The sequence below is a fragment of the Pseudomassariella vexata genome (assembly GCF_002105095.1).
Source record: "Pseudomassariella vexata strain CBS 129021 chromosome Unknown BCR38scaffold_8, whole genome shotgun sequence".
Classification (NCBI taxonomy): domain Eukaryota; kingdom Fungi; phylum Ascomycota; class Sordariomycetes; order Amphisphaeriales; family Pseudomassariaceae; genus Pseudomassariella; species Pseudomassariella vexata.
This window is the reverse complement of record NW_024467963.1, coordinates 720,517-744,044: the sequence shown is the minus strand read 5'-3', so window position 1 is coordinate 744,044 and position 23,528 is coordinate 720,517. Positions and strand designations below refer to the sequence as shown.

Below are 23,528 nucleotides of genomic sequence, written 5' to 3'. Positions count from 1 at the left end.
AATATTGTTTGGCCCAACCCCCCCCTTATCCCCTTTCTAGCATGTGCAGCCCAACCCAGATCTTCAGGCGTCGTCGTCCCAGGCATCCAGGCCTCTTCCAAGAATGTTCAAGGTCTAACACCAAGTAAACACTGGATTCCTTGCTTTCACCGTCTCCAACCGCTCTACAATAACCTTCCGTCTATTGCCCTCCATGCCCTCAGCGGCCGCGTATCCCAAGTCACCTTCCATATCGACATCGTCCTCCCCGTAACCGTGGTCGCCGTACAGTTGCTGCGCGATCGAATTACTACTCCGTCGCGTGGCCGCTGTGGCGAAGCTGAACCTCCGTTCGCGGTGTGGTGTGTACATATTGAGCTGGGGCCGTGATGGCCCTTGATAACTTGCTCGTGGCGCTGCCTTGGCTATTGTAGGACGAGATTTGCTTGTAGATGTCATTCCGAGTACATCGAAAGGGTCTGTGGCTTTGCCGTTGGGCGAGCTTTGAGTTGTGCGCTCCGTGTCGTCTGGAGATTGTGCCCGCGGAGTAGACAGCTCGAAACGGCCGGGGTTTGGCAGTTGGCTAGGGAGACCGAGCAAGTCATCCGTTTGGTTCGCAATTGCGGTGGATGAATTGGCTGCACCGATGTCAATCTCTTCTTCAATGGCATCGCGCGCTTCGGGCTCAGCCTTGCGGCGCATCTCGGTACTGGCGACGCGCATGGGTACCGCTACAGGGACGTCGACAAGATCGTCCCAGACACAGACTTTGGCACGCCGAGTCAGTTCCAACGGGCCGTGGTCTGGTGTCTTGAGTGTCTCGACCACATTCCAGGCTTGCCCCTTCATGACAGCCATTTGGCGAGAGAACATTTTCTCTTGAAAGTCCGGGTCCAGCTGGAAGATCTTCCTGATGGCCAATTGAGTCTCGCTCCACCAATGCGTAGAAGTGAGAAGAGGTAAGAAATGATCTCGGGTCTTTTGAGAAAAGGGGCGGCCGATGAGATCGACTGGCAAGAAGAGCCAGCCAAAAGGGAAACTGTACATTTTTTTAGTACTCAGAACATAGAGCAAGACGGCTAGACCTACCTTCGCCAGGCATCAGGGTGTTTCCAAGGCCATGACAGAGAGTTGTCAATGGCACCCACGGATATCTTGGGGTCTCTGACTGCCGATGCGCTGCTTGCATTCATGGGCTTTTGTGCCTGGTAAGGATGCGATCGAGTGCTAGGCGAATCGCCCCTGTCTGGCAAGTCCACAGGTCCTGCTGGTTGCTCATCGTCATCGTCATCGACGGCGTTGACGTTGAATTGTGGAGGTTCCGAAGCAATTGAGACTTGCTGGCTCTCCCAGTCCACTTTGATCATCCAGTTGTCAAGTCCTCTGTCGGTGTTCCGCATGATGTAGTCCAGAATGACTAACTTTTCAAGTTCCTCCCGGAATGACTGCTTCAAGCTTGGAGTCCACCTAAAATTATCTGGCCCGAGTGGCAGCGGCTCAGGCGCCTCGCTATCGTCGTCGCTATCATCAGAGTTGGCAGGCCTGCTTGAAGGCCTGCAGTTTTCGGCCCATCTCTTTTGCTTGTTGCGGTGTGTGTCGCTTGTGCGGAAACCTGACCAATATTGATCAGGCCAAGGATGTTGTTTTAGAAACACGTTGGCATCTTTGAAGCCTTTGAGGAACACCTGAAAGCTACCTGGCTTCGCAGGAAACGGCTTCTTTTTTCGGTAAAAACTCCGCCGGTCCCAGTAGGGGTAGTGGAATGACTTGGAAGAGAGCCAGACAACATCCGTATATGGGACGATATTTGTCCGCAGCTGACGATCGAGAGTGTAGGCTGCAGCCTCGCTGACGTACGAAAGGTTGGGAATTAGGCACGCTCTGCCAAAGCAGCAAGGGAATAAGTTCCGATGAATCCACTTGTTCCACTTGGGGTTGCCAGCGGCATACGGCTCTTCGTCCTTGGGTTTGAAGACACCGACAATTTTCCCTTCCGTATTACGGGCGAAATAACTTCCCGAACTTCCCTGCGTGATCATGCTTGGATGCATCCCCTGGTCAATGGCCGTTTCCACGCTTTGCACGATTTCCTCGAATTCGGCCTTCAAGATGGCGTCGTCGTTCGACGCCGCAGCCAGAGATTCGGCCGTGATCGGCCGTACTCCTTCTGGAGGTTGAAAGACGCTGTAATGTATTTCAAGTCCCTCTTCCTCTCCGGGCCTGCCCTTTTCCTTCCCCCTTTTGAATTTGGCAGCAATCTCCTCGGCCCATCTCTCCAATCTCGCGTTTATAGCCTTCAGATCCACACCCGAGTTGCTCCTAACCCTCCTAGGGCGGTTCTTCTGTTTCGATAGCGCTTTCGGAGAGACCATACCCGAGTGAGGGCGGGGCTGGGTAATGGGCGCAAACCTCGGGGCGGTTTGAGGTTGCAGCGAAGCAAAGCTCTGTCCCAGGGGTTCATCGTCCGAGTCATCGCTGAATTGCTCGGCCTGAGCTAGCCGTTCGTAGCCAGTGGTTGGTGGACGGTTTCGCGGCATCGTCGTAGTGTTTTCGAGATCGCGATGACTATGTATATCGAAATACCGTTATATCATTGTGCCAGCTATCACACGATGTTGGTTAGCTTCTCTTGACTACAGACAAGCTGCTGAGAAAGGGTATCGATGTTCTGCGTCGCGCTCCTCCTTGATGAGTGCAACGTGTTACGTTTTAGGAAGGCGGCCTCACGAAACTCAAGTATGTTATCAGAAGATGAATAATGTGAAAATAACCATCCAAGCAACACTGGAGATAATCAGCGTGTTGGTCTGAGTTGAACTATCTCGGACATTGCTGGTAAACGTTGGTGTGAACTGGCCGGAAGCAGTCACGTCACGTTCCTCTCCAAGGAGCGCTTGTGTACTTTCAGTTAGTTAGGCCAGAGTGCAACGTCGGGACGTCGGAGTCTTTCTGACCAAATCTCCGTGCTTTGACATGTAGGCACCCCTGCTCCCCCGCACTCTGTCAATTTTTTAACGAATCGCAACCTGGAGGCTTCGAAGTTGGGGGAGCTTCGATCCATCGACGATTGGGGTCATCAGCTCAATGCACCAAGGCCTTAAACCTTCAAAGTAAGTGGATTGGAATGCGGATGCTTTGTTGCATGCCTTAACTTGCCCGTCAGATGGGTTAGCTTGGATGCCTCCATAGCAGTCTACATGTATTCCAAGAGGTATTTGCCGTCATTCAGACTAGGCCACCGAAACACCACATTCAGGCGGGCTGAGATACCGGAGCTCACTCTTATGGATATGTTTTTGATGAAATGATGAACACATCTCCAAATGGAATTGACGGAAGCAATCATGAATGCGGCCGAGCTTGACGACTACCCAAAGCCAGGAGATCACCTTGATAAATTCAACCGACCTACCATCAGAGATCATGCGATCGACACTCGGCCAGTAGCACCATGCACACTCCTTCACGATTCAATAGGTTGAAAGACCCGAGCTATCTAGGCTCAAAGTCGTACCTGGGATCAATAGTCCAGAGCACCGGCTCCAAGCCCCTTGCTCTGCGTTTTGCTCTCAATTATACTTGAGAAGGTTCTTGAAAGGTTTGAGGATGTAAGGCCACGACTGCCGGCGAGTTTAGTTCCACTACTACTTAAGTAAATAGACCTGCGCTAGACCATGCATTGTGAAGAGAGTTTACTACAATCAGCCCCGGCCAATTGTATCGCGGTCTAGGGCTGAATAGGAACATTGCCAGATTCCCAAGGAACCATGCTGATCTTCCAACTTCACTGTAAGCTCTAGCTGAGACGAGCGACTTACGTTGATCTTTCGTCCCTTAACGCAGTGACATCTTGGCTCTCCATGCAACTCCATGCAACTCCATGCAAAAGGCCCCCTTTTGAGTATTCCCATCTCTTCGATTGCCTCTTTTAACCAACTTCAAAGTTGAACCCCAAACATCCTAACTCTGCTACTTAAACTTATCGAATTCTCGGCCAAAAGAGCCGCGATACATGCCCCTTGAGAGGCCTGAAATGGTCGGTTCAACCATCTGTGGTATCTCGTATGAATCCGCACAACCTGTAAATGCCCCCACAAGATTCTGAGCATTGGCGCATTTCATCTTATTTAAGCTCTAAAGCCCCCTTTCTCCTCCCATCTGCTTTACAACCCCTTTGGGCCACATAAAAAGCAACCCAGTGGCACGCTGCGAAAAGACGGTCCTGTCGTATGAAACTCAACATCCGAATGGCATAATCTGTTGTCATTGACTACGCTGCAAAATGGCCACGCAAACGACGCTTCCCGAAATCACAATGTCCACGTTTTCATCCCCAGAGCCCGAGCAACGGGAAAGGGGGCGGAAGAGACGCCGAAGCCCACCACCATTCCTCGTAAATGCGGCACAAATTCCTTCAGGCGGCTCTGCGACCTTTCGAGGCCGGTCCAGACATCGGTCAACATCGCGTGTGGACGCGTCGAGAAACACGTCTCGCCTACGAGGTGGATCGCTTTCGCCCACGAGACGTAAGCTGTTGCGTGTCGTTCAATTAAACCGCCACCGGAGCCAATCTCCCTCTAGATCACGTTCGGTAAATGTCCACGATCTTCCCAAACGAAGACGACACAGAACTAGAACCCGAAGCCGAGATCACGAACCTGCCTCAAAGTCTTCCGAGCAAACATTATTCCCCAGGCACGAGATCGTTATTCGAGCTGAAGGCACGACCATGAGTTTCAAGCCAGAGGGATGACCGCTCCTTACATCCGGATTGAATTAGAGAATCGCAGACGGCGAGGCTCAAACAATCAGAATTATCAGATACGCAGATATGGCTCGTGGACGCCCATTGGTCAGAGAAGAAAGCCAGCCGCGTCGCAACAGGGGACAGTTGTCGTGAACGAGCACCGAGATAGACATGATGGTGTCTCTTGCGGGTTTAAATATTAGCCAGCATCGCGGATATGCGTGCATATATATGCATTTGTCGAGTCACTCTCATTACCAAGCGCTAACTTTCCGCGATAGCGCGTTTTCAGCTGCAGGTGGTGTAGGGAAAGCCTTGGACTGGAGTTTTCGCTAGGGCGGCTGTCGACTGTTGCTTATGTACTCCTGACGTTGTATTACGGATGGCAGCTGACTGATTTTGAGATATTATCAAAGGCGTTCTGTCCACTCATGTAAAGAACGGCCGCAACGCCCACTGGCAATGGGAGTTTGCTTTTTATTTTATATTTTATTGGTTTTGTGAAAAGGCTTGGGCGGGGCAAGGGGGGGGAGGTGGTTTCTTGGGTGTGTCTTCGTACGCTTGGGCTTTGCTAGCAACTGATTTTTGATGGTCCATTAAGTCAGTATACGGAAAATTGAGCGTGTTTAGCAAACGGTAGCTACTCGTAGAACTAGGACTATCGAAGTCCACTTGAAACACCTGAGTGGAAATGCGTGATAACTTCATGTTGAATGCTGCAGAACCGGCCACCGTCAACTATCCACAATGAAGCAGTAAAGCCGGCCCCTGCGTAGTAGCACGTGGGCAAAAGTAACGACTATTTCCGGACTTAAGGTGGTCCAAGGTGGTCATGGGACCAATCGAGACTGCCTTTGGAGGTGGGACGAGCCTTGACGTGGGGTTTTATAGTGCGGTAGGCTGGCCCCCAATCGCCTATCAGCGGATACGGGCGACTAGCTCCAGCTCCACATGCAGATACCCTCGTACCAGTTACTAACAGATGATCAATAGGCACGCAAGGCAAGAGCTTGATCTGGGAGTTCAAATACACTAACCTTGAAGAACGCGACTTTTTTTTGCTGTTGTTGTAAGGTTCTCGTGACCTGATTGATTTTATTCATCACGCCGCTGCAGAACACTCCAAAACAATGCCCATTGTTGTCTGATTTCTTCACCCAAACATCGCCTCTTTCGATTCATTCCTTCCCTTGCGGCACCCCCTCGGCGCATTTCTCAACGCTTTCGTCACAGCTTCATGTTGCCGGCCCCACCATCCCAACCAGCAACGACCACTCTTGAGCACCTTCGACGACAACTCTTGTCATGCATCCTTCGTTTTGACAATTGTCCCTTAACAAGTCAAGTCTGCATTTCGCCGCGCCTCATCTGCGGGCGCCGCGCAAAGGGCAGCGACCATGGCCTCAAACAACGGTAACTGCAACCCTAACTTCTCCTATCAATTTGCCCCAGGCTCTGGTCACAAAAGAGCCAGAAGCTCGATTCCTTTCCCAGAGATGGAGTGCGACTCTACACCTCCGTCTGCAGCAAAGTCCTATGATGATACTTACAATCAATCTCACAAAGGCTCGACCGCAAACGGCTTCGCAAACCATGCCTCGCACCTCAGCCTGAAGCCCGCGATGCTGCTGAACCCACGAGTCTACGCTTCCGCCCCGAACAATGAAGCCTCGGCACAACCGATGCATACAAATGGGCTGAACCGGTCTGGGAGCTCGGCGTCACTCGACTTCCAGTTCTCCAGCCCAAACGATGGTTCTGTGTCGAACACGAGCACGCCGGTTTCATACTACTCTCACCTCGACGATAGTCACAGTCATAACCCGACGCCTGTAAACGGTTTTGGCAACATGTTTGAGCGCCAGCACAATATTCAACAACGGAGCTCGGTCCCTCAACCGAAACGACGCAAGGTGGAGACCGACGATACAGCTAACCAGAACCATGGTTTTGGAAGTGGCGGAAGCGGCATGATGGGGCAGTATGTGAAAGACAAGCGCGAAGAGGCAGCAAGAATACCTCCAAACAAGCATGTGCCCACGGTCGATCTTACCGAGACAGGTAAGCCCATACTGCATTTGTTACCAAGAGAAATGAAAAGACTGACGAATTCCAGTGGACACTGATGGCGAAGTGACGGAAGGCCCACACCCCCAGGATCAAGAGGTCTGTTACGGAATGATCAAGGACGTCAAGCTCAACTGTCACCTCGTACCGAGCCCCAAGCCTGGAACCACCGCCCTTGGGGGGGACGCGTATTGGCCCCGAGTCAAAATCGTGCTAAACAGAAGACAAAATGATCCCACCAATATCATACAAGCGAAGGACTATACGCGACAAGTTGTGGGCCGAGTTGACCCAGCCACTTCGTCAGGTCTTTCGCCACTTCTCGATTCTCGCCTTCAGCTCAGAACCGACTGCCATATCGGCACCAGGCGGAAGGAGCCCGACGAAAGAGCTGGTCAAGAGATTTCCAAGGCCTATCCGCTCGTGCTAATCGTGTATGGCCCGCGCAAATCTGCCAGAACTGTAGGAAGGCACCTGGCTATCAGGGGACTGTATTTGCGCAATCCTATCCGAGTTGATTCTGGCGTCAAGTATGAGAATCCACAAATCCAGGTAGGACCTATGGCCCCGCCGGCGAGCAGACCCCATGCACCTGCGCCAATGCCTCAAGCGCCACCAGTAATAAGGACCGTCGAAGAGATTCGCAGTCAAGTCATGGGAGTTTTTGACTCCTTGACTGTGAGTGAAGACCTTCCCTTGATGGAGCCAGACTCGAGGATCCAGACCGAGCTCCTAGAGCACCAGAAGCAAGGCCTGTACTTCATGACCAAGAAAGAGCAGCCGCGCAAGCTTATTGAGAACGGCAAGACGCCTAATTCCATCTGGCAGATGAGCTTCGGCGCCAATGGGCAGAAACAGTACCACAACGTGATTACTGGGGATACGTGTCGCCAGCCTCCACCAGAGACATATGGCGGCATCCTTGCTGACATGATGGGTTTGGGGAAGACTTTGAGCATATTGTCCTTGGTCACAAGCTCTCTCGACGCGGCCGTGGAGTGGTCGCAGTCTGCACCTGTGCAGCCACATACGTCCTCAGTGAGAAAGAACAAGCCAGGCCCGCGTGGATTTGAACCACCAGTCGCGCAATCCTTGGATCTGACACGATTGACGCGCAATGTACGAGCGACGTTGCTCGTCTGTCCCCTCAGCACAATCACAAATTGGGAAGAGCAGATCAAAGCCCATATCGTGCCAGGGACTTTCAAGTACTACATCTACCATGGGTCGAACCGAATCAAGGATTTAAGGAAGCTTGCCGAATTTGATCTTGTTCTGACCACCTACGGATCTGTGGCCACGGAGCTGAGTAACCGCCACAGAGGAAAGAGTGGCCAATACCCGCTGGAAGAGCTGGGTTGGTTCAGAGTGGTACTGGACGAGGCTCACATGATCCGTGAACAGTCAACACAGCAGTTCAAGGCTATTTGTCGGTTGCAGGCCAGCCGCCGCTGGGCTGTTACAGGTACTCCAGTACAGAATAGACTGGATGATCTTGCAGCTCTGCTCGCCTTTATCCGCCTGAAGCCGTTTGACGACAAGAACAAATTTACTCAATACATCGTGGCACCTTTCAAAGTTTGCGATCCGGACGTTGTTATGAAGCTCAGAGTTCTTGTCGACAGCGTTACTCTGAGACGATTGAAGGACAAGATCAATCTTCCACCGAGACAGGATCACGTCATCAAGCTGAAGTTTGCGCCTTCGGAGGAGAAGCTGTACAAAATGTTCGAGCGAAATGCCCAAGACAAGGTTCAGGTTCTGGCCCAGGGTCGTGAGAGAATGGTGGGCGGCAAAACATACATCCACATTCTGCAGTCTATTCTCCGGCTTCGGCTCATCTCGGCGCATGGCCGAGAACTTCTCAGTGATGAAGACCTGCAGCTCGTTCAAGGCATGTCAGAGGATTCAGCAATCGATCTTGACAGCGATGACGAGACGGAGAAGCCAGCGGTTGCCGAAGCCCGGGCTTATCAGGCTTTCGAGTTGATGCAGGAAACTAGCCAAGACAAATGCTTCTTGTGCGCTAGAAAGATCGGTTCCAACGAGGTCAACGATGTAGATGCCGAACGTGAGGAACCCATTATGGGATACCTATCCGGCTGCTTCCATCTTTTCTGTGCCGCATGCAAGCCGACTTGGGACGACCAAGCTGGTAGTAGCGGGTCTGGCAATTGCTCCTTCTGCAATCAATACATCCAATATGCTCTCGTGGAGCTTCGCAAAGACCGAGCTGAAGTTGAGCATGACGGCCATCAACATTCGAGCCGGAAGGCCAAGATCATGAATGCCCACTGCTATGGTGGACCGCACACCAAGACGAAGGCTCTCGTAGAAGACCTCCTGAAGAGCAAGCAACAGAGTGAGGACAACCCGGACGAGCCACCTTTCAAGTCGGTGGTGTTTTCTGCTTGGACATCTCATCTGGATCTGATTGAGATCGCACTTGACAAAGTCGGTATTACACACACCCGCCTCGACGGCAAGATGAGTCGTACAGCACGCACTCATGCCATGGACAAATTTCGGGAGGACAATGCTGTGCATATCATCCTGGTCTCGATAATGGCTGGTGGCCTGGGTCTCAACTTGACTGCTGGCAACAACGTATACGTCATGGAACCGCAATACAACCCAGCAGCAGAGGCCCAGGCGGTTGACCGCGTCCACCGGCTGGGACAGAAGCGACCTGTTCGAACCGTCCGCTACATCATGCAGAACAGTATCGAAGAGAAAATGCTGGCTCTGCAAGACAAAAAGAAACAGCTGGCGAGCCTCAGTATGGACCGTTCTCAGGTCATGGATAAGGCTGAGGCAGCGAAGCAGAAGCTCCAGGACTTGCGCAGTCTGTTCAAGTGAGGTAGCTTACCACGGCTATTCAGACGAACCAACTTTTGCTTGCTACGAATGGGGACGGACGGAAATTACGATTTCAAATACGCGACAACGATACCTGCTGGATGGACGCCAATATGCTGCATTTATGAGGCGTACACGGAAATGAAGTTTTTGAGGAAGTGATTTCGCAAGGAGCCTAGACGGCAGCGAGGTCTCCCGAACACGCAGAACCTAACCTAGATGGTTCCATGAATCTCACGTCACCCTGCATCGGTGTGATACGGCGAACGATCCCGCAACTGGCATCATATACTAAATCAAAATAGCCCAAGATGCTTGAAGACATTACGACTGGGGGGGGAGGGGGTAAAGGGCTTCTGGATTTCATTGTGGCACGGCATCCCCAAAAGTGGACAGGGGCCATATCACAACCCATGGCGAGTGTGTTTTGACTGAGGAATTCAGGCGTTCAGGAAGGGGTGGGAATGGATATGATCCTGTATGGTCAGTCAGCCGCGTCGGCTCCTAAGGAACGGGAAGGAGAGGGCTGACCCTGGCTAACTCGTTTGATATTTCACAATCGGATACCACCTGCGGTCGCCCGCGGAATGCATTTTTATTCTTGCTCCATAGACAGACAGAGATTATACATGCCTACATAGTCAATCCACACTAGAGATTTTGATTGATCATGCCCCGTTTGACCGTGAATATGCATGCAATCTTAGCATCTGTGACCGGATCGAGACGCTTGATTCCCTGATGGGCAACCAGCGTAGTCGGGACTCTACTTGCAAACTAATGAAATCCCAGTCTGGACTCCGCATGTTTCTGTGAACCTGCGGGATCGTGTCCAAGGCCTCAATTGCAAAAACGCCCGTTGGATCCCTGGATAACGAAATTCGTGACCTTGACTCCAGTCTAACATTCCAGCGAGTGTTAAACGCGAAGTAGGGGCTACGGTACGAGACGTCGCGCCTGCCAGTGCCAACAGCATAGACGATGAAATGTTTTATCAGAAAACCTGCTCTTGGCTTGGGCCAACCCAAGTAATTCTACCTCGTCATATATCGCTGTTGGACGACGTGAAAAGTGCTGTTACTGTGCATAGCATACGCAAGGACCTGCCCACCGTCCCTAATGCAAGAACCAGTACACCTAACCTAGCGAGTCCAAATCCCACGGAATGACCATGTTTACCCCAAGACATAAGCAGGGTCTATGCAAATTGGGCCATTGCATTCGAATAGCTCTATGCCCACCTCCAGCATCTGAAGCGGTACTTTGGCTACACCCTGAACCCTGACATCTACAGATTGCGTGGGCGAAGTGGACGGCGACGACAGACATTCCTTCCTCATCCGACACCAGACCCAAAGACAGCCCACCTACTCCGTTGCTGGATCCCACGTCATAGTTCTGGGGATATATTCTGTTGGGCTGGCATGTGACACCGACAACACGAAGCCAAGGCTTCGTTCGGCCCCGAGAAACACCAGGAAATGTTGGTAAAACACGTTGGGCACAATATAATCAGCGTACAACAAAACAATATGTTGAGTTTCATCACTCGGGCCTAGTTACCTCATACAGACGGGTTCGAAGATGTGCCAAACTAACAACACTTTTGGCATGTGACGGATGACGCCGACCACAATGCACCACTGCCGAAACAAACCCGTCGACAAATTCGACAACATAATTCCATGCTGAGCGCTTGCCTACCAGCATTCAAGACCATACCATAGACAACGAATACTTCTCGCAGTTAGGCAAAATTATGACCACACCAGAAGCCAAATATATAATTAGGAATAAAATTTATATCATTGTTCTCGGGGACACATACGCCCTGAATCTCGCTTTGCTCGTTTTGAACAAGTGGTTGTTTGTTAATACTGCGGTGCCAAATTTTCCACCCTGACTAATGACCATTGTCAAAACCCGAACGCCAAATCAATGCAACTGACTAGCTGCTCCTGGTTCGCTCATACGACATTGCTTGCCGCATAGCTTCAATATGTACAACCTATTCATCGTTTGTCTCGTGACCACACTCCCATGTCGGCGCTAGTGGCGCGCCTAAGTGCAACTCTAATCAAACGCCGTGTGCTTAATTTGTTTTCATCTCATTGTTGGCTCTCCCTCGTAACTGTTTACTATGCTGCATCGGCGCTGGCGATAGGCTGAACAACTTTCGTCACCTGATCTCCTGCGCGGATAATGCGCTGTCCAACTGAGTCGTTGACAACAATGGCGTCCTTGTTCTCGGATTGGGCTCGCTTCCAGACCTCCACCTCGCAGCCACCACGAAGAACACCAACACGCATGGTAGACAGCAAGTTGTGGGCGGCGTTGGAGTGTAGGTAGACACCACCGTTGAAGATTGCCGTAGCGTCCTTGCCGATGGCTGATCCGATAAGGGCCTTGCCACCAGGGTGGTCCTTGATGAAGTCGGTAACGTCGTGGATGACGCCGGCAATAGCGACAAGCCCCTTACCATTCTTGGCCTCGGCAACGAAGTCGTCCCAGTGGATGACGGGTAGTTGTTCCAGAGGGGTACCCCAGTCCAGAGTTGCGCGCTTCTGGTCGAGCTTCTTCTGCAACTGCTGGACACGGCCCTTCTCGATCTCATTTTGGCGGAACTCCTTCAAGTCGTAGGCCAGGCCAAGCTGCTTCCACAGCCAAATGGACCACTTGGTAGGGTCGTATTGCCACCACTGGATAGCATTGCGGTAGTCGGACGGGAACTCGTGGTGGAAGTTATGGTAGCCCTCGCCGAGAGTGACCAAGGCGGTGATGACGTGGTCACGGGGCGAGTTACGGTCATCGAACGGCTGATCACCGAGCCAGTGGGCAAGCGAGTTGACACAGAAGGTAGCTTGCTGGACAACGAAGATGCGGATAATGCCGCCGTAGATGAAACCGCCTTGCCAGTCGCCCCAGCCGAGGCCGCAGAAAAGCATGGGGAAGATGACGCCCATGAAGAGAACCGACTTGATGTAATGCTTGTGCTGCCAAACGACAATGGGGTCCTCGTTGAGATCGCTGATGTCAGTTCGGCCGATGCGCTTGGGGTTCTGCTTCATGACCATCCAGCCGATATGCGAGTAGAGCAGGCCCTTGCGGACCGAGTATGGGTCCTTCTCGGTGTCGGTGTAGCGGTGGTGAGCACGGTGGCCCCTCGACCACCATCTGATGGAGCCCTCGACCGCACCGGCACCGACGGCAGCCAGGTAGATCCTGAGCGGGGCGGTGGCCTTGTATGAAGTATGGGACCAAAGTCGGTGATACCCTGTTATCGAGTTAACTAAGTGGTCCGGCAGAAAAACGGGAAGCTCAACATACCAGCTGTGATGCCGAGACCGGTTTGGAAGTAGTAGAGAAAGGCGAAGATGGCCGTGTAGGCGTGAAGAGGCGTCCAGTATGCAGCGATAAATCCCATCAGGGGTACGCCGATGATGAAGTAAGTGTTGAGCCAGTCGACGTGCTTATACCAGTTCCCCCAGGTGATGGGGAACTCGGTGATGTGTGGCTTCTTCAGGTCGTACATCTTCTTCCTGAGAGGCTGGTAGTCCTTGGTGCCGTCGAGGAGCGGCGCAGCACCGTTGGCCTCTGCCATTTTGGACTCAGACGCTATGGTTGTGGTCGATGGGGTAGATATCTGTTGTTCGACCCCTCGAGATACGAACGAATTGACAAATTCTGGGTGAGGCTGTAATAAGGAAAGGGAAGAGTAGATGGTTTGGGGTGCAGGAATATTTATCTGTCCAACGGGTGGATTCAGGGAAAGGATTGGCTTTGGGTTTGGCGGGGAGTGACGGCCGGAAGGGGCGAATTACAGTTGCAAAACGTGGAGATTTTCAGGGTAGGGGCATTGACAGAGCATCCAGACCCAGATTTACTGGGGTTGGATGTCAAATTGTTCGATGCTGATTGTGAGCTTTGTTTCTTGCAGTCCCCGGTCCGACATGGTTTGACTATGTTGGGGCATTTTGTTGGGAACTTGCACAGGTGCAAGCCGCACAGGTGGGTGGGGTCCTCTGCATTCCAGGGTCCTTCCCACCTGGGAATTTGCTCGTTGCGTGCAAGATGATTGATTGGTGGACCTGTAAGGCAGTCCGTCTCTGGGGCAATCTGATACATTGCTACTGTCTCGTCGTAGGGTTCCAGCGTAGAATAATTCATTCTTCCACTGGAAGTTTCGTGGAAGAGAGTTCTGTAAGGTTACGCCAAATTCTGTAACTTTAGAACGAAAAACAAGTCAAGTGCGACTGTGAAGTGTATCCTGCCCTCTCGACGTGCGTGTCGTACTTTGTACCTCACCCCTGCTCGAACGTGAAGCTCGCATGGAACCTGCTATTAATTCGACGACTGAGATTCCGTCTGTACCTTAGGAGTTGATAGAGCTTTCAATCCGGTAGGTGCAAACGGTCATCGAGCCAAGCCATATTGTCGTTCCATCGTCCGATCATCCCATCGTCCCATCTACAAGTCGTTGGCGACATGCAGGCTAGCGCATTATTGGGTTATGATGACATCCTGACACCCGCCCGACACCCGCCCTAATCTGATTTCAAGATGTGTTGAGCTACCTGATCTGGCAGCCTCGGCAAGTTCTGGTTGTTCGACTTGTGAATGTATGTCTCCAATTGACATTTGCGTTTTCTTCTGTGACGCGGTTGGCGCAGGACATTGAACAAGTCAGAGCTTGCCAACCGGACGAAGTGATGAAAAAGAGGCCCATTTGCCACCCGACTCAACGATTCTAGCAACTTTGCACCGAAACTCCGATTCAGCCCGAGCTGTCCGGAACGGGAATGAGTGCACGTCCCACTTGATCTGATCTGGAGCCCCTGCTTCCCTCTTTTCTAGAAGCCTTGGCGGACGTCAGATCTTTTCGCTATAGGACTAGCAAAACGTCACTCCAATCAAGCATTCCAAATGTCGACCGATTCTGCCCTATTCTGACAAATTCGTGCAACCGGAGACGACACCGCACGTTTTGGATTTGTGCAAATAATCGATTGATGATATTCTGTTTCAGGGTGATGTGTATTGTTATGACAAGTTCTCCAGGATCAGTTATGTACGTCAGATAGTCCAGCTCATTGAACAGCCGGGTTCGACATTCGATACCATATCTATCGATTCGACCACGGGTATAATGTTGCACATGCTCTTATGACTCAACTGGGCAATCACCCCAACACTTTTAGAACGGTCGGCAACTTCTGCTGTCTTATGAAGCTTCCTTGACAAGGGAGCTGATTAGGTCTGAGTTTCCCGCCTTTCAGGGCCGAACCGCCAAGCCGTCCGTCACTTGAGAGGGCGTGCATTTATGATATGACCACTCGCGAGGTAGTACTTACCAACTGTGGATAGTACACGGAGCGTTGCCTCCTCTTTACTGCAACCTGTGAGTGAATTTAGACAATCGTAATGACTTGGTACTTTGACTGCGGTCGATTGCTATTCAACTTGTTGAATCTCATGTGGGCACCATCACCGCATCACATGTGCTGATTGACTCTACACTATCGGTCGTTTGGCGCAGATCGCTTCTGCGAACAACATGTCGGGAATCCCATCAAAATAGGTGAATCAACGAAAATCCTCTCATTGCATTGAATTGGCAGTGATGATTACTTGATTTCTTGATTCCTGCGTCACTGCATTCTTGTGGGAGGGGTGGGCGCTGAATCCCTATTATATCCGATCAATTCGGACTTATCCGCCAGGTTGTGGGGCTCCTAGCACTTAACGGACTGGCTTGCGATTTGACTTGGGGGAATATGCGCTTGAGAGGGAGACATCCAATCCACCTCATCGCGAAGCCGTCCGGTGGTATAATAGTTACGGGTTTTATTCGCATCGTTGGAAACGCAGATGCTTCCAAGTTGGTTGGGACGAATGGTCGTATGTCAACTCCAAACCACCGGAAATTGCGGCAACACAGACCGCTACGACATATGGGTTCGAGGGCTCGGCTCAGTAAAAAGTCACCAGCGAGCTATTCAGAAGGACCTCCTTGCGGTACAGCGTGGCAACTCTGAGATCCACATGTTCGACGGATCATAGTCGCAAACGCGGCTTGAAGGATGCAGGCGGCTGGCTAGTGACTGACTGGCGTAGCCCCGCTGACAGCGTGCATTCCGCTGTAGTTCGAATGGTTCTTGGTGAGTAGTTGACCTTGTTGCCTACCGCTATATGGGTACTGCACACGCGATTTCAGAGCCACATCACCATTGTGGAATGAGTGTCTGACGGGACGTCAAGGGGTCCGCTTCACCCGCGTGTCATTTATCCTGACTGCGCAGGTGTCACTCCAAAGTTCAAAAGTATCACCACGGTCATAGGAGCAGCTTCGACATCGTACCAATCGAAAAGAACTCTTACACGTGGCAATGAACCAACCAATGCTCTTGAATATGAATGAGTTACTCAACAATCAACGCTTGTCTAGCTTGGGTCTCAACGACATCGCAACATGGAAAATTCGGTTGGGGCTAAACAAGGATCGGGCATATCCCATGTGATTCGTGCAAGCCATGTAAAGCCACCATGGTGAGTGTGTGAAGCCAACCAACAGAGTGATACCATGAGCCTTTCTCCCCCTACTGGCCCTACTGGCTAGGTGTTTCTCGTTCCGCTCATCAAGTCCCGACGACGAGGAATGATGGCAACGTTTTCAGTAATATGAGTCAGGATGCTGCCTGGCACATTGGGGAGTTCAGGAAACACAGCTATCTGGAAGAGCTTGGAGTCCCTATAATAGTGCATAGTGATCGCACTTTACGTCTCAGGAGTAGCGAACTGCATAGAAACCAGAGGCCCCCGTCCTCCTTCCCTGCCTCCCCCCAGAAATCCCAAGCAATAACTTACACTCGCCGCTCGACGTTGCCGTCTGGCAGTGGGAAGCCAAGAATATCGCCCTTACCATGTCCGTTTCATCGCCCCGACGCCTAATCCAACGATTCGCATTCGCTACCTGCCCTCCTCAGATACCTCACGGTGTTTTCATGTTCAAGTTTGAACTAGTTAGGATCCTACACAAGCCATTAATTCCTTACACACCACATACAGTCACCTTCGGCATCATTACAACAAATCCTCTCTCATGTGAGTCCAGTATTCATCAAATTGATCTTCAAACCCATCATTATCATGACTTCAACCTATAGCATTATAGCGTTCTACACCCGAAAATGCCGCTACTCCTTCCTCACCCTTTTCCAGTTGAGGGTAGCTAGTAGTAAATCTTACAATGGTACACAAAATATATGCCCCAGATCATAAATGCACACTTTCAGCAGAGGAAAAAAAATATAAGAGAGAAATACCTGCCCACCCATTCCGCCGGTTGTTATCCAATGAACCCCATGCGTGAGATACTCTGCGCCGCCTTGCCTATGAGTATGCTTTCCCCCAACATTGCTGCTTATGTGTGACCCCACTTGGTTGACTTTTCGTATTGTCTGTACGTGGGTTTCCAACAATCTTTTCATGCTTGCGATGCAACGTTCTGTGATGCCGTTGCTACTGGTGTGAAACCCAAATCTTCGTCTGAGAAAATGGGCTGTCGAACTTCCTCCTGCGTTTCGTATGCTGAACCGATGCCTGTCAGCTCGATCTTCGGTATCTCGCGGGACGGACTGTCCCGCTCCCCAATCTTGGATGCTGATGGGGCTTCTGTTGCGGTGGTTCGCATGTATGTATTCTCCGTCTTGTGGTGTATATAGTTTGGCCCAGATTCTGTGTCGGTATCCCCTGGTGGATGATCAGCGGATTCCGTGGTGCCCGTATTCTCGACGCGAACACCCCCCTTGTCCAGTTCAACTTCGCCTCCCGTGAGCCCCACACCATTATTGACAGAAGCTTCCTCAGGGCTCAACTGCGCAGCATCTGAGCCTTGCGGCTCTGGGAGATTTCCCGTACGTGTCGCTTCAGCGGCAAACCCTTTCTCAGGTTCCAACTGAGCAGCATCTGGGCCTTGCGGTCCCGGAATTCTTCCCGTAGGTGTTGCATGGTCACCCATCAAGGATTCATCGAACCCGACAGGGGTTTTTGAAGTCTCCTCGACTTCTTCAACCACGACCTGAGGAGCTCGCATTGGTTCGGGAATTGCCACATGTGTCGCAATATTGCATTCTCCCGGCGTCTCGTCCGGTTGATGCAACGGGTCGGTGGAGGTCTCCATCATGACGCCTTTGGCCTTGTCCACCGACACATCCGCTATCGCCAGAGTAGCGGCGTCTTTGGGCATCTCAGCTCGCAGTTCATTTGGCTGCGTGTCGGTGACAGAGGAGGGCTCCGCATGGTTCTCAGGCCACATGGCGTTTTGCCCCATGCAAGGTGAATTGCCGTGGTTGCTGGGCAAGGGGCTGGGTGGCGATCGTCCGCGAGGGGGATAATAATAGGAATCATCGGAGAACCCCGGCGATGTGACACCCGAGTAGCCCCAGTTGTTTTGAGGAGTGACCGTCCTGATCTGTGGGCGTCCGTCACGCTCATACCCGTCTACCAGGTATTCATGTAACGAATAACCATCGTCTACGGAAATGGCAGGCGCATCTCGCCGTTCATAGTGGTCGTAGGCAGGTTCTGGGAACATGGCAAGAAGCGCCGTCGCCTGCAAACGAACCCGGGGGTTCTCGTGGAGACAGTTCTCCACCATCCTCCGGTACCAGACTGGCACATCGATTTCGCGGTCGAGACGAAGGGGCCTGCGATGCGCTTCGGGCTCATCCTCGAGCGTCGCAAGTGCCCAAAGCACCATCCCGAGCTGGTAAAGATCCGACTTCACCCCGATATACATTGAGATTCTTTGGTTGCTGTCGAGTAGTGGAGTTGCCTCCGGAGGTTCCCAACCGACTGGGCAGCCTCGTCTGTTAATGTCTATAATCTTTGCATTGCCTCGATCGTCAATAACAATGTTGGACAGGGTAAAGTCGCCCTGCACGAAGCCGGCTTCATGAATATCTGAGAGCCCCTCGACAATCTGGCGCGCCCATTTCTCTCGGGTGGCCCAACTGAGATCGAGACCATTTTCTTGGGAATCATAGATGACATCGATGAGCGCACCTTTGTCCGCATAGTCAATTAGAAGACCTCTGACGTTCTCCTCATTATCAACGACAACACCGTAGAACTCGATGACATGTTGCGAAAAAGCCAGCGAGTTCAGGGCATTCACCTCGTAAAGGAACTCGTCAACGGTGTCTGGTCCCGGAATTTCTTTTTTGATGAGTGTCTTGCCGTCAACCCGGACCTTGTAGACAAAGCCCGACATGTGCGAGACAAATTCTAAATCCCGGTCTCTCACTCGCCGGCATTTCAAATGCTGAACCACACGAGCGGGAGGGTAGTGAATGATTTCCTATACAATCAAGTGTCGTCAGTACGAACGCCAGGTTGAGGCATGTTTTTGTGACGCACATTGTTATCCTCCACTACATGAACATGCAGTCTCCCGTCCGTGGTTTGCAACTTGAGATTGGTGACCGTCTCATAGAATTGTATGTCTTGGAGACTTTCACGGATGGCTTCGTATATCTTTGCGCTCTTCTCCCGTTGCAACTTGGTTGCAAACAAATCCTTCTCCAGAGAATCATCGGGGGCGTCTCTGTAATCGAGAGAGATGGTAACCCGTCTCCACCTGAATTCCTCCTCGCGATACGTGACGAAGAACTTTTCCCGTTTGGATTTGTCACGAAAGTGCATGGAGAGGTTGAGAATCCACTTTTTTTCCAGGTCGTCGTGGATCATGGTTTCGTACTGCGAGGTGGTGACGGATTGCGCATCAGCTGTCGACGATGCCTGGGAGATAACCCTGGACAGGCGAGGCCCTTCTTCTGTAGTCGGAGCTACGGCGACAGTTGTGGTATCCGAGAGGCTAACGAAGTGCTTCTCATCGATTGGACTCGATGGCACCGAGGGAGCCTGACTAGGCGTGGCCGTCGAGTATGCATCGTCAAGGAAGTCGGGCGCACTTGCGCGAGGGTGCCGCTGTTGGCTTTGGCGGGAGGCATCGCGGTTATGAAGTGTGCGCCTATCCACAGATACTGCTCGTCGCTCGGCCGGGGTTGGCAGCGTTGGCTCGAGTTTCTCCCTGTTCTCCGACTGCTGCCTCTTGAATGTCTTGGCGCGGGGCAGACCAGGCACGACCTTCCTCGAGACGCGGCGTATCAGGCCTGGGCCGGGCGGCGTTTCTGGCCTCGGCTGTTGTACATTCTGAGACGGACCTGGCGGGCCTGGCGGTGCCGCATGTGTACCGTTCTTGGCTGACCATCGCTTGAACATCTTGTGAAACATGCTATGACCTGCGGGTCGTGGTGGATCGGGCGACGGTGTGTCTACCTGCGCTGCCGTATCGGCCGGTACTTGACAGAAGGCAAGAAGCTCGTTGGGGGATCATAAGACGTGTCTCGATGATATGGCCCGCTCTGCAGAAAGGTGAAGTGGAACCCCACGGATGGAACGGTATACAAAGTGCGGAGATGGCCGCTGTTAAGGCTGGTCTAGCAGGGACGACGGCTGATAATTGCAGAGGTTGACGTCGTGGGCGGGCGAGACTCAGCCGTGACAACGTCGCTCCTGCGTCCAGTGCTACCGATGAGTCGGCTCGAGAGTCGAGATGCCAGCCGGGGCGAGAGACGATTGGGGCGGAGGCGTAGAGGTAGAAGCAAGATCAAGGCTCGTTGAGCGCAAAGTCCATGCAGCCAGCCGATACTCTATGCAAACTTGGACATCAGACTGATGGAGTCGTTGGGTACTCATGGCACGACTCAATCCGCGAGATAACAGTCCAATTGGGAGTGAAATGAGGCGTCAGAGGTGTTATTGGTAATTGGCGACTGTAGCTTCCGTCAAGGTGCCGCCGATGCTGGGGTTTGCTGCTGAGTTGTCATTTGGGCGCAATTCTCTGGGCATCCCCTTTTAAGGGTCAGAGGCCTCGTAGGTCGCAGCAGATTGGGCCTACCCTTGGTGTCGACGTGCAGGTGCAGCTCTAAGAGGTGAGCTCTAAGAGGTGCAGGAGGGGACGACGTGGAGTTGCCAGTCAGAAGCACTTTCGATATGATGCATGCGGTGAACGCAAGCAGGCACAAGCCTCTTCCCTAATCCGTTTTTCTCTTAGCCGGGCGGGCAACACTAGGACAAGGGTGGTGGAGGTTTTTTTTGGCTGGGGTTTGCGACATGGGTTTGACAGGGATCGATCATGTACATTTGTCTAGCCTTGTTTAAGCCCGATGTCCCAGATCGAAATGCCTTAACAAAATACCAAAATACCTGTACGAAGTACTAAAACGTCCATGCTCAACCAGTGGAGGGGCATTTTGCGGGGGCGTTCGTCCATGCCATTGGAACCCCAAGGCTGCTGAGTATACCTGTTGCTGCTCCTGTCAAACGTGCTTGTTGGCGGGTTGAACACGTACGAGCAATTCGGGCTCATGATTGATCATGTCGTTGATGAGTTGTACAAAAAAGCATGTCCAGGGATGCAGTCTTGCCGGGGATGGCTGGGCTAGTTGGAGAAGGGCCTCGAGTACCTCCAAATAGTGTGTTGAGGGTCGGTTGCGGTGCACATTCTCATGCGATTTTATTCCCTCTTTTTCAGCTAATCATAATAACGATACTGTATTTAGCGGGTCAATTTCTACATGCATGTATAAACTACAGACATTTCGTGTGGAATCATTCTGAATGTCATCTTCGGCGAGGCATGAGTGCATGCAGGCAAGTACTTCAGTCAACAAACGTATGAGCTCAGGTACAACGCTGGCGCTGGACCAAAATGCTAGTTGTAGATCCGCCAGCGAGAACTGACTGCGGCAAGCTTTGTCAAAAACAACGAGAAAATATATATTGCCGATAAAATCCTTGTTTTACACAGCTATGGGAAAATGTTCGCCAACATAGAGGGTGACCGACCAGCCTTCGCGTTGCTAAGTTAACATGAAAGCCGGCTTCATGGAGGGCGGCAAAAGCTATGCTGTAAAACGATACTCTCATCAGCCTAGAACCTCTGGGAGCCTCTAGATTTGTTGCTGGACCTGTGCAACGATGCTAGGTGCTGACATGGGGTGCGTTTCTTCCACACATATCACGTTGCGCAGGTGATTCTCTTCTGGCCAGAGGCGCACTGCATTTCATCTAGCTCGTGTCGCCTCCGTTCACAGGGCATGTTGCGCAAATCCACTCTATACGGAACAAAACGACAACTTGGTGCTCCCGCTCCTGACAAGGAACGTCAAGCCATTTTCCAGTTGACCGCATTTTCCCAAGACGGATGAAGTGGGCATTAAGGAGTTGTGGTTCTATACTACCAGATCCCTGCCAAGCCGCGATTGGTTCACCGACTACACCGACGCCTGGTTCCTGTCTCAATATCCCAGTCGTCCCATCTCGGAGGATTTCCGAACCACTGAACTTGGGCGTCTCTCATTCACTCAGTTCCCAAGGACTATGGATCGCCCGTTTCTATATTTGACAGATCCGTTCAGGGATACGTTAGGGCCGCGCAAGTCCGAAGTGGATACTGCGGGATTGCGGGCCCTGCTCAGACCGCCATCCGGTCCCAGATAAAGAATCGCAAATAAAGAATCGCAAGGACAATGGATTTCGTACTATGGAGCCGTCAGTGAAGATAGAATGACTTCGAAAGTTCGAAAGCGCGAACTACCCTATCTCGAATCACCGACCCGGGTCCCTGAGGTCAGCTGGCTACCCCAACGCGCAGGGCGTTACTTCATACAGTATCGGCGTTGTACAGCAGCAGCGAGATGACGTACGGGAGATGGACTAGACTGCCTACAGCTACGACGAACAATATGTCGTAAAAAGATGAACGGGTGTTCACGCATGGCCATGCTTCAGGTGACCTGCCATCTCAACACATGGGTAAAGCATGGAGGTAGTTTTTCCCAGGCGGATACTTGGAAATGTCGTCAGAGCCGTAACCTTGTTGGGTTGAGTGACAGTCACAGGACCCGCGGTAAGGCATCTATCTATATTCCAATCACCAGTTTTGTTAATCTCCAATGATACTCGATCGCGCCCGCCACCAAGCTTAATATAATAACATGACATATTGCATCTTAATAAGCCCCGCCAGCCACCATCAACAACGCACCTATCCATCAACCCTGGCGCCGCTTTGGGGTCTGGCTCTTTTGGGCAGCCATACATTGTGACGGCCTGGAAAAGCAAGGCTGCTGCAAAAATACTGGACGGCGGTGCGTGCCCGATATTGAAGCCATATGCACACGTCTTTATATGGTCTTCATTTGTTCAGTTCTTTGGAGCAGCCGAACCGCCTCCGATATAGGCATTCAAATCATCACCATTTACCGGATGCGTCGAATATGCCATCCCCGTCAACCTTTAGCCGCATCTGTACGCTCGTACATACCCCATTTTCTTGCGTAATCCATGATCTTCACTGTTCGCTGCGCAAACGTCTATACAGGTTACATGCTTACTCTTTATTAGTTGGTCTCCATCCAGCATACCGTACATCCGACCCTGCCCATCCACACCATCAGATGACTTTAGTTTAGTGCATCAATTACAGGCTCCATCCATGACTCATAAGACGGGAAGCAGCCGTTAATTGCGCTTGCCCAGGTCAGGTCCCGCGGGTGTGGTGAGATTCTCGACAAGGGGAATCGTTGTCAGGTCCATGTCCGATTTCCCCACTGGGACATACATCCATAAGGTACGGTAGCTAACTGCAAACACGTTTTCCCAATGAATATATATTAATGTCCTATCCGGTGCTTATTCATCAATACTACTAATCGCTCAAATCGTCTGCCGGAGAGAATATATAGATGGAATGGAATGGGATGGGATGAGATGAGATGACATGGCATACCAATAAATTGACGAGGGCGAC

General features: G+C 51.7%; 5 protein-coding genes across 5 annotated transcripts; 2 read left to right on the top strand and 3 right to left on the bottom strand.

The window, feature by feature from the left end:
* Positions 1-114: 114 nt before the first annotated feature.
* Positions 115-2,516, bottom strand: BCR38DRAFT_345607 (phosphatidylinositol 4-kinase type II subunit alpha; the record flags this gene model as incomplete). Its single annotated transcript, XM_040856191.1, has 2 exons — positions 115-1,018; positions 1,069-2,516. 2 exons carry the CDS (start codon positions 2,514-2,516, stop codon positions 115-117), a joined length of 2,352 nt encoding a protein of 783 aa, XP_040714774.1.
* A 1,252-nt stretch (positions 2,517-3,768) lies between these two features.
* Positions 3,769-5,563, top strand: BCR38DRAFT_435916 (uncharacterized protein). Its single transcript, XM_040860417.1, has one exon. It carries the CDS (start codon positions 4,262-4,264, stop codon positions 4,730-4,732), a length of 471 nt encoding a protein of 156 aa, XP_040714773.1. The 5' UTR covers positions 3,769-4,261; the 3' UTR covers positions 4,733-5,563.
* An 845-nt stretch (positions 5,564-6,408) lies between these two features.
* On the top strand, positions 6,409-9,652 carry BCR38DRAFT_344434 (SNF2 family N-terminal domain-containing protein; the record flags this gene model as incomplete). The annotated part of the gene is made up of 2 exons (XM_040856103.1): positions 6,409-6,787; positions 6,843-9,652. 2 exons carry the CDS (start codon positions 6,409-6,411, stop codon positions 9,650-9,652), a joined length of 3,189 nt encoding a protein of 1,062 aa, XP_040714772.1.
* Positions 9,653-11,576: 1,924 nt separating this feature from the next.
* On the bottom strand, positions 11,577-13,333 carry BCR38DRAFT_221723 (acyl-desaturase). The gene is made up of 2 exons (XM_040854253.1): positions 12,980-13,333; positions 11,577-12,926 (listed from the first exon to the last, which is right to left on the bottom strand). Exons 1-2 carry the CDS (start codon positions 13,251-13,253, stop codon positions 11,791-11,793), a joined length of 1,410 nt encoding a protein of 469 aa, XP_040714771.1. The 5' UTR covers positions 13,254-13,333; the 3' UTR covers positions 11,577-11,790.
* A 4,573-nt stretch (positions 13,334-17,906) lies between these two features.
* On the bottom strand, positions 17,907-19,996 carry BCR38DRAFT_319862 (kinase-like domain-containing protein; the record flags this gene model as incomplete). Its single annotated transcript, XM_040854758.1, has 2 exons — positions 17,907-19,010; positions 19,070-19,996. Coding segments are annotated over 2 exons (2,031 nt in total), but the record flags the coding sequence as incomplete, so codon positions are not given.
* Between the last annotated feature and the right edge of the window lie 3,532 nt (positions 19,997-23,528).